This window comes from Haliaeetus leucocephalus, unplaced genomic scaffold (assembly GCF_000737465.1).
Source record: "Haliaeetus leucocephalus isolate CR32 unplaced genomic scaffold, Haliaeetus_leucocephalus-4.0 Scaffold406, whole genome shotgun sequence".
Lineage (NCBI taxonomy): Eukaryota > Metazoa > Chordata > Aves > Accipitriformes > Accipitridae > Haliaeetus > Haliaeetus leucocephalus.
Genome location: NW_010972842.1, coordinates 9,855 through 19,870, shown reverse-complemented (window position 1 = coordinate 19,870; position 10,016 = coordinate 9,855). Strand labels below are relative to the sequence as shown.

The 10,016-nt window shown below is 38.4% G+C and overlaps 1 protein-coding gene across 1 annotated transcript; it reads left to right on the top strand.

The window, feature by feature from the left end:
* The first annotated feature begins 6 nt into the window (after positions 1-6).
* LSM8 (LSM8 homolog, U6 small nuclear RNA associated (S. cerevisiae)) lies at positions 7-6,328 on the top strand. Its single transcript, XM_010573986.1, has 4 exons — positions 7-88; positions 1,224-1,264; positions 2,684-2,811; positions 6,070-6,328. The coding sequence occupies exons 1-4, from the start codon at positions 58-60 to the stop codon at positions 6,158-6,160; spliced, it is 291 nt and encodes a 96-aa protein (XP_010572288.1). The 5' UTR covers positions 7-57; the 3' UTR covers positions 6,161-6,328.
* The last annotated feature ends 3,688 nt before the right edge of the window (positions 6,329-10,016 follow it).

Genomic DNA, 10,016 nt, shown 5'->3' with positions numbered 1-10,016 from the left:
GTCTCGCGGGAGGTGGTTGCCGGCGCCGGTGTGAGGGGAAGCGCGGGAGCCGTCGCCATGACCTCTGCTTTGGAGAATTACATCAACCGTATCCTTCCGGCGGGCGGAAACGTCCCGGGCAAGCCCTAGGGGCGGCGGGAACGGGAACGGGCCTTCCCTCTCCTTCGCGCCCGCGGGCATGAGGGGAGGCCGGGTGCGGGGGGCCCAGCGGCTCGGTGCGGCGCCCGGCTGCGGGGGCTTGGTGGCTGCAGCGCGGCGCGGGGTTGGGTGCCAGAGCTGCTGCGGGCATCGGGTGCCTCCGGGCCCGGCAAGCTGTGAGCTGCGAGGAGGTGCCGAGCCCTAGGCAGGCTGCTGAAGGGCCTGTGAAAAGCATAGCGGCCGGGGCCTCCGGCCTCCTGCACCCCGCTGCCGCGGGCGGCTGCCTTGCTTGGGTCCTTCCTGGCTGGCTGTGTCGGTTTCCCTTTACGTAAGGCTGGCTTGGCAGGTAGAACAGAGGTTACAGGAGACCCAGAGAATAGGGTCTGCTATAGCCTTCAGTGCTGCAACCCTGATCCTTGCTTGATCTGTGATGAGGAACGAGATTCACAATGGGCCTGGCCCCTTAAAGGGCTCTTAACGTGTTTAGTTAATAGCTTTGCATCATTTGCTCGAAGGCTGTGAGTTAGTGTTCTTGGAACCCTTTTCTAGCTAGTTTTTTGTACTCCTAATAACCTATGGGCATTTTCAATTTTATTCACAGTCAGGTACTAACCCGAAGTCATTTAGGATGTGATCATCAAATCTGACTAGTCAGACTTTCCAAGTGAGGGGATGTAGAATGCCAGACTCGGGATCCCCACTGCTAAGCTGTTTTTTAAGGACTTAGCTTGAAGTGTTTATCAAACTGTTCATGTTCTTTCAATTTTGAGGTAGTGCAGTTAGCAATGGGAAGAGAAGTGCACTCAAATCTTTAGTCTGCTTTTAATGGTATTCATGTTTGTGTATGATTCTCTGTGGTTGGGTAAAGTGAAACTTTAAAACAGATTGTCATAAAAAATACTATGCTGTCAAATGTTACTATCAACCATGCTGGTTTTTTTGTTTTTTTTTTTTTTTTAAAGAAATGCTGATAATCTTTTCTGGCTCTTAATAGCTCTTAAAGCTTATATTACATATCAATGTTTCAGAAAATGCTAATGTGTCTATTTCAGATATCTCTAAACATTTCCTAAATGAACTATCAGGTACTGTTGCAGTAATTACTTCTGATGGAAGAATGATTGTGGTAAGACTTGTATTTTTTTAACATTTTATTTTCCCCCATAAAGACGTTCCATCGCAGCAATAAAGAAACTGTGCTGGGATATTATCACTTATATGTTCACACCTTTACAAACTTTTTTTTAAAGCTTTATGGCTGTTATTTTATACTGTATGATTTAAACATTTACTGGTTCTTGCCTGTCAGCTTTGTCCATTGATAAACTTGTGTGTGCAAATGCTTTGACTTTTTGTCAAATGGCCTTTTCTATAGGAATGTACAAGAAAACGCATTTCTTCTTCTGTTCAGTAATGTGGTTTCCATCTAAAATGTCCTCTTTGTTCAGGAAGCTCTTCAACTTTCATGCTAAAACCGTTTCTTCCTTATGGTTATAGAAAAACATCAGCTGACTATTGCGCTGAAAAATTGTGGGATTCTCTTTAAGCCTAAAAAGCTGAGTATTGGCAAACTATTATATATTAGACTGTATAATGTTTTAGTTTTATTACTTCTGTGTTATCTTTTTTCTTGTATCCTGCCCCCCCCCCAACTTTTATTCGTTTGTGTTTTGAGTTTAACTTAATAGTATGATCATTGCATGAGGATTATATCTTTCTGTCTGTACTTAGTTTTGTGCGGCCTCTGGAAAGAGAAAACAGTACTTTTAGCAGAAAAATCCTAGCTTCACCAAATCTTCTGTCTGGTTGGAGTCAGTCTGGTAAACTTTGTGGTGTGATAAAAGATACTTTCTACCAAAAAGATTTGAATGAAATTGGTATATATGACTCATTGTTACATGGTTAGATGATATAAATGGATATTACTACTCTTTGAATGATGGTATTTTACATGAGTTTAAATTTCCTAATCAATTACTGATGATAAATTACACAAATAATTTATGTTTTCATTTTTCCAAATGCGTATTGAAGTGGCACAGAAATTGTTCTTTGCGGGGGGGGGGGGTGAGTAATTTTGTGGAACCAGGCTAATTTCCTTCAAAGAGATACCATTTAAAACTGCATGTTAAGAACGGCTTCAATATTGTTGACCACAAGAATCCAGTTTTTCTGTTCTTTGGTTTAATTAACTATTTATTTGATTTCTGGAAATAAAAGGAAGACTAAAATAGTGTAGAAATAGTAAAATCACTTGTCTGGAGGGCCATCATTGGTAAAAGGGAAACTTTACTATTAGTGCTAAAGGTTACTGTAGCTTTTAGCATGAATGCTCAGTAGTAAATATAGATGCTACTTCTTAAATTGATTATTGCTTTTAAAGTTTCATTCTCCAGCTGTTTGTGTTTAAGCCTAACAATAAAACCTAAATAGAGTGTCTGTTCTCTAGTACCTTACTATTGCCACCTTGTTTAAGATACCCTTGAGAGCAAGGACAATAAATTTAAAAGGTAATTGGAGTGCTTTATTTTTGTGTGTTTTTCAGGGAACCCTCAAAGGTTTTGATCAGACCATTAACTTGATTTTGGATGAAAGCCATGAACGAGTGTTCAGTTCTTCACAAGGAGTTGAGCAAGTAGTGCTGGGATTATACATTGTAAGGGGTGATAACGTGTAAGTATAGCATATTCTTGGTTAAACCAACTAATAAAAATTTAGTGTGTGTGTGTATACATAGATAATGTATCTGTACACATCTTGATAGCCCCAGACATCTTGCATCTTTGTATTTGTGGGTAGCACTGATAGTACTGTCAAAGTGGAGGCACATTAAATAGCAAATATCTGTGGTGCATTGTAATGTTAAGATATTGTTAGTCTAGATTTACAGTGCTGTAAATTAACCAGCTCATGTACAGATAGCAATCTAGGAGAGGTCAGTATAAAACTCAACATTTTCCTTTCTTGAGTCTAGGCATTGTGTAGATGTTCTTTATTCCAGCCTGTGAAAGGCAGGATCCATTGATGGAGGAACAGAGAAGAATGAACAAAATGTGAGAGAGAACTTGTGTACAAAAAGTCAGCAATCTAGTATACAAAGTTGACTTTTAACAGGATTCTTTTAGATCAGGTTTTCACAGTGAACACTTTATAATCTGGAAAATGCATGAAGGTTCTGGCTTGACAGTGTAAAAACTGTTGAAGCCCATGTAGTGACAGGTCAAACCCATGAGTTGATATTTGCTGTAAAGTGCCCTGACAAAATGAGAGTAAAAGCTCATTAAATACAGAGAAAAGTAGCTGATGTAACCCTCCCATCTGTTTGGTACAAGAGAATTGGAAGGAATGCCTGGTAAGTGGGCCTGCTAGGAAGATGACTTCTGCAGCAGCATTCTGAAACTGATGGCAAAAAATGAGAATTTTTTAACACAACCAGAAAAAGAGCATGTTGCAGGGACCAATGTGTGAACCTGGATAAGAATTTTCATCTTCTAATTCTGATGAATATTGCTGTACAAAGAAATGTCAAGACCTAGATTTATATCTAGGTGTGTTTATCTAATGTCATCAAGAAAGCGGATCATTTTGGAAGGCTTTCATCGCTTTTGACTTAAGCTTTTAAGCAAAAATAAAGATATTGACAACTGTACAAAGATAGGGCTAAGTATCCTACTGTACCAGTAACTTTTCATTCAAATAGTACAAATGTGTATTAAAAGCCAAATAATACTTTCACTTTTTCACTGTACCAGCCTGCCACATTACTCAAATATACTCAAAACATTCTTCTATAGAAACTATTGTATTTTCTTGTAACCTTAACAAACTCAGAAACATATTGATTAGAAGAAATAATCCTGCATTCATGCAACTCTTATCATACAGAAATTCAGCATCATTGTAGGAAGAAGCAAAAAGAAACAACAGCTAAGTAACAGTAACTTCAAAATAGGGGACTCTCAGAAAGTAGAGAAGCTATTGAAAAATAAAATGAAAGAAACAGTCATGGGATAAAGTGCTTCCAGGCATTTCAGTGTGCATCACTAGAAGCATGCAGGGAATATGCAGCATCAATCAGAAGAACTCAGTATGGTTCAACAGCAATTAAAAGGTTGTTAGAAGGAAAAAGAAAACTTTTGTTTTAGAAGTGTGTGATGAATCAGGAAAACAACAAAAAAATAGTAATACTAGAAAGTTATGTGTAAAACTCTTAACGAAAACTGTGAAGGAAAGCTGCTTAAAAACTGCAAACCTCTTAAATACGTGTGTGTGTGTGTTTTGCTGCATGAGAAGCAGGAAGCCTATGAAAGACATCAGGAATGGCAGGTATTTTTTGTTCCTTTTACATCTAGGAGAATGAGATCTCTGATGAAATAAGCTGTATTTCTTGATGTGAACCAAAGAAAAAAATTATGCTTTGATATCATAGACAGTTTTTAATCTAAGGAAGTGTTTTAAATTGAAGTGTCACTTTGGAAAAAGCTAATAAACAGAATAGTAACGAGCATCCAGGATCAAGTTATTTTCATGCAAGAATTCTGGAGGGACCCAAATCTGAAATGAGGTTCCATACTGGTCAGTGCTTTGAATATTAAATTGGCATAAGCAGTTTACATTTTTGTTGTCTAAGCTCCCAACATAGTGAAGATCTAGGCAGTGATGGAACTAAGAAAGCTCTTCAGCAGACCAGATTTCTGTTTCAAGGCAAGTTAAATTCCTCTTTAGTTTCCACTGACTGTCATGGGAACCTAGACACCTGTATTGGGATGTCTTACTCTTAAGCTCAGTCTCGCCCTGGTCTCTGGCTATTTTTTTTTTTAAATACAGATTCACTGGGAAGAAAGAATATTGGGGATTATTAGGAAGAAAACTAAAACAGGAGATATTGTCATGTCATTGCTAAAACACCTGGTATGCCACTATCTTTAGAGGGGTGCAGTATGAAAATGCATGAAGAGCGCAACTGAGAGTAACTAGAGGTATGAAATGTGTTCCGTCAAGGAAAGGCTGAATAAGCAAGTTCTTCAGTTTGGAAAAAGCACAGCTATAGTGGTTATTGGTTGCTGTGAAATCGGGAGTAGTAGAAGGAGATGGGAAGATAATTGCTTCACTTAAATTTCTCTAGTTTTTTTCTGCTGTTGAAAATGGAAGATAATCCAACAACAAGTTATGTATAAAGGTATTACACTGCACACTGTAAAACTTAATTGTGGAACTCACTGCTGTAGGATGTAGCAAACACCAAAAATAGAAGTCTATTCAGAAAGCTATTGGGTGGATTAATATAACATAGCTTGGTGGCTGTTAATTCATTTTGTGGATCAGACACTAGCTCATAAGTCTCTGAAGTGGTGAATAGAAGGGTATGCAGAAGGATTAGCCTCTGTTCTTATGTTCCCTCTGGGTTAGTTCCCATCCTGAGCTAGTATGACTTCTATTACCTTAACCTTCTTTTCTCCTTTAAATCAGTTTTACTGAGTCTACTAGTGTTTTAGTCCAGGTAAGTCTTAACATAGCATAGCTGAAATACTATATATTCTCCCTTGGATAAATTAATAACATTTTACTAGTCTGTGTTGAAGGAAATTGTCTTGCTTATCTGATGCTGTATGCACTTAATTGCTACAGTTAGACATTACTCTTGATAAGCTATTTCTTTCTAAAAGGTTTCCAGTTCTTGTTTCAGAGGCTAACCTACTGCCTAAAACAGACCAGTAGTATTTGGTTCTTACAACCTATATCTTTAAAAACAAACAAACAAAAAACCCCCAGACTTCCTTTAGACTCTACTTATAGCCATCAAAATTTGAAGTTCAAAGGATAAAGCTCTACAATTAAAAAAAAAAAAGTCTTCATTAGCAAGTTAATTTTGTGGCTTTCCAGATTTGCACCAGGGGATTTCAACAAATGATAACCTGTTTTTTATTGCAGTGCTGTCATTGGTGAAATTGATGAAGAGACAGATTCAGCTCTTGACTTGGGGAATATTCGAGCAGAACCTTTAAACTCAGTTGTGCATTGAAAAAATGAAAATGCACAGGGACTTTGTAAATCTTTGGTTGTACAGACCTATTTAACAACGTGGATAATTTTTACAAATTGTGTTTAATTTGTTTAGTCACCAGTTTTTTATTATGAATATGTTGTAGTTTTTGCATGTAAATTAAAGTTTCTACGTTTTACTAAAGATGCTTTCATTGAATTTCCTTTGGAGTTTCATGCTGCATAATTTCACTGTAAAATACATACTGGGAAATACAAGTAATATCAGTGATAGTCCAGATATTGTGTATATGTACCTTGTTCTTAAAATAAGATCTCATTCCTAAAGGTAAACCAAGGCTCTTTGTGTTAACACAAGATTTTTTGGAGGTAGATTGTGTAACAGTCAATTTTAACCATCTCTAAATGTAGTTCTGGCTGTAAGTGGAGAACTGGGTTTTTTTGTGAATTTTTGTTTTGTAGGATAGAAAGCAAGAATGTTAAAAGCTTTCACAGTCAATGACTTGTGCATGTAATAGGGTTTTTTGTTGTTTATCAAACATTGTTCTCTACTTCACAAGACTATACTGGAGGTGCAGGAGTTCTTAGTGCCTTGCAGACAAATTAAATTGGAGAAAGAAAGACTTTTGAGCAGGAACACAGAACCTAAACCAAATATGCACATTTACTTGAAGCCCATTAAATTCCAGACCAACTCATTCTCTAGCTTCTCTTCTCAGCAGCTATCATGTTGCTCAAAATCTATAGAAAGAGAATTGTGTTTGCTAATGTGTCACCATTGTCTTGCTAGAGTGTAGTTTAGAAGACACAGTAGTACTTTAGATAGAGAGATTATTTCTTTTGAATGAAATTTGCCTTAATGTTGAATATAAGGACCATGTGTAACCATAATAGACCACCTCTTATACATCAGCAACAGCCAAGTTAAGTGGGACAAGCTCTGTGCTGTGCAGTGTGTTTTAGGCTACACCCTATTCACTACCCAGCAGAAATATTGGTACAGTGGCAGTGAGAGGAAGTTAGTACCGTTGGACAAAGTTGTTTTTCTTGCCCTCTAGTGTGCCAACAGGTCCAATATTTTTTCCCCATATATGAATGTGCTGTCAAAAGTTATTTTAATGTGCATTTTTTTATATTGATTTTAGTATTAAGTGGGATTTGGTACTTTTCGTTGCAAGTTCACTGTTTGGAAACCAAATACAGTGAACTGAAGATATTTGTTCTCCATGAAATCTGGTGCTTAATTCTTGTAGCTTCTAGCTTGCTTTCTGAGATTGCTCTTGGTGGAGCATGTGAAGCGCAGCAAACCGTTTTTGCCTTTATCCATCTTGTGACCTAGTAAAGTAATGTCTTGTAGTTTTCTGTCCATATTTCTGCAGGGGATTGCTGAGCAGGCATCGAATAAAGCAAATCAGGGGTTTTTGGTGATTACTGAAAGTCAGGAAAGTCTGGCTATAATTCATTATGTCAAAAGAATTGATCAGTTTCATTAAACAGTCAACAAAATCGTGTATAATGAAAAGCCCTTTTGCTACTGAAACACTGATATCAGCACAAGAGAAAAAGTACAGAAAGTTAATTGCATTGATAAAGCAGATTATGTAAATTAGCTATTCTAGGGCTCAGCAGAAAAAAATGCAGAGGCAAAGAGCAGAATCAGGATGAGCTGGTTTTAAATGCACTACTTAGCCTTGGATGTGTTAGGAGAGTTACAATTGAAATACATAGGTTGAATATTTGTAGAAGCACTGGAATGATTAAGAAAATCTGTTGCTTTATAACTGAGGAATTATGTTTGAAGCTGAGTTATGGAATGTTAATGCATATGGAGGCCATCTGCCTCAAGCACATCATTTGCAGTGCAACTCCTTGGTCCTGTGTTTGGTTGAGGACTTAAAATATGATGAGCTGCTGATGTTAGTTGAAACTATTTTCTCTGTCCTTGAAGTGATGATTGCAGATGCAAATCTATGGAACCAAGCTGGTGAAGCTGATCAGTAAAATCCAGGGACTGACCAGATGAGAATTCAGAGTAGTTCAGGAATTGCTGAAGCAGGAAAAACGCGGTCTGGAAAATACTAGTTTCATGCAGTTAGGTGTTTAAAACACAGATTGCGAACCCTGTTGTCTTCCCTTCAGGTGAGTGACCTCAGCTCCTGCACTACTTCTGGATGTGTGAAATTGTGCATGCAGGGTGGGGAGGGGTTACAGCTTAAAGAAGTTAAGATGTGTCTCCACTCACAGGCTGACCTAAACTTAGGGCATTCTCCAAGGGATTGAGAAAAATAAGTTTAAACTCCCTTTCAGAAAAGGATCCTAACAAAAACTGGCTGCACAAAGCCTGAATGGGTTGTCAGATTGATTCTTCTGCAATGAGGTAGGCAAAGGATGGCTGGCTCACAGGTCTGATTGGGATTGTGGGCAGTAACTCAGCCCTGCCAAGATGGAGCCTACTTGGAAGCAAAGTTCTAAGACCTTAAAACTGGCAGCTCTGGAGTTTGCTTAACCTTCATGCTTAGACAGCAGCAATGTAAAGCTTTTCAGACTTGGGATTTTTGGCTTACACTCAAATTTTGTTTCAGTTTCTGCACCAAATTTTGCTTCAATTTGATGCCATTGGTTTTGGTCTGGTTTTGACCAAAGCCTCTTCTGGATGTACTGGTGAAGGGATCAAAGCCAGGAGACCCAGTCAGAAGGTGTTTCTTGAAATTGAATCTAGGGCCTGATATGCTTTTAAAAATTATAAGATGAAATTACAGCCTTGTGAATTTATAGGAGCTCTAATCCATAGTGGATAACTAGGTTCCTGTAAGTATATGGTGGAGAGAAAGCACTCAGGAAAACAGTATTTCATGCAGGAAGTTCAATTATAACCAGTCTGAAACAGTATTTTTATTGAATCAAACCTGTAGTGCAGTCCAGCTGAAAAACAGATCACCAATGAAAGCTAATAATTTTTTTATATCAATTAATTTCATAAAATGAAGAAAAGCGGCAAAAATAAATGGGATTGAAACCAAAAAGTGGACATGGAGTGATGGCCTTGTATTAGTGGTTCTAAAAAAGAAAGCTAGAGAATGTTACTCCCCAGAGGAGGAGGAGTCTAGGGTGGAAGCTCAGCAAGTGTGAAGGTTGTATATGTATCTTGACTCCAGGTGAAGCCACACTGCAGCTAGTGTAACAGAAGTGTTGAAAGTAGTAAAGAGGTAAAACATAAAGGAAATTAAGTGGAGTTGAATTTTTGAGAGGAAAAGTTACCTCCCCAGATGCTGAGGAGGTATGAAAAAGGACTGGAATGGAAAAAGAGCACCACAGATCATTATTGTGTGTTGAGCAGGGGTATGCCAGTTGGTATGTGCCAGCTGGCTGGGGCAAAGGTTCTCCTTGCTGTTTCCCACAGATTGTAGAGAGGTAGCAAGGCAAATGTCTCCTAGGAGATGAGGAGTAGTATTGTCTGCAAAAAGCCTTTGCTTTATTTTTGCTGGAGGGAAAAGTAATCTCAACAACAAAAAAAGTAGCTCCCTTCTCGGATTTGAAGGCACCCCCAGTGAGTTCTGACCGCTGTGGCCATATGACTGTCAGTGTGTTCCTTGGGGTATGTGAAGAGCTGTGCTGAGGTAGGAAAAAGGGGTCTACTGTAGTCCAGTGTTCTTGGAAACTGTCTTTTCCTGCAAAGAGCCTAGTTTAAAGATCCAATAAGTAACAGGTGATGTTCAGTAAAATCCAATGAGTCCTTGCAGAGTAATAAACCAATGTTACAAAAATGAGCAGGGCAGAGAAAGGTGATGTTAAGGACAAAAGGAAGTAACACTGAATTGGAGGTAATCATCTTATTCCATTAAGTTTCCTGCATTGCCCTAGGTAGGTCACTTCCT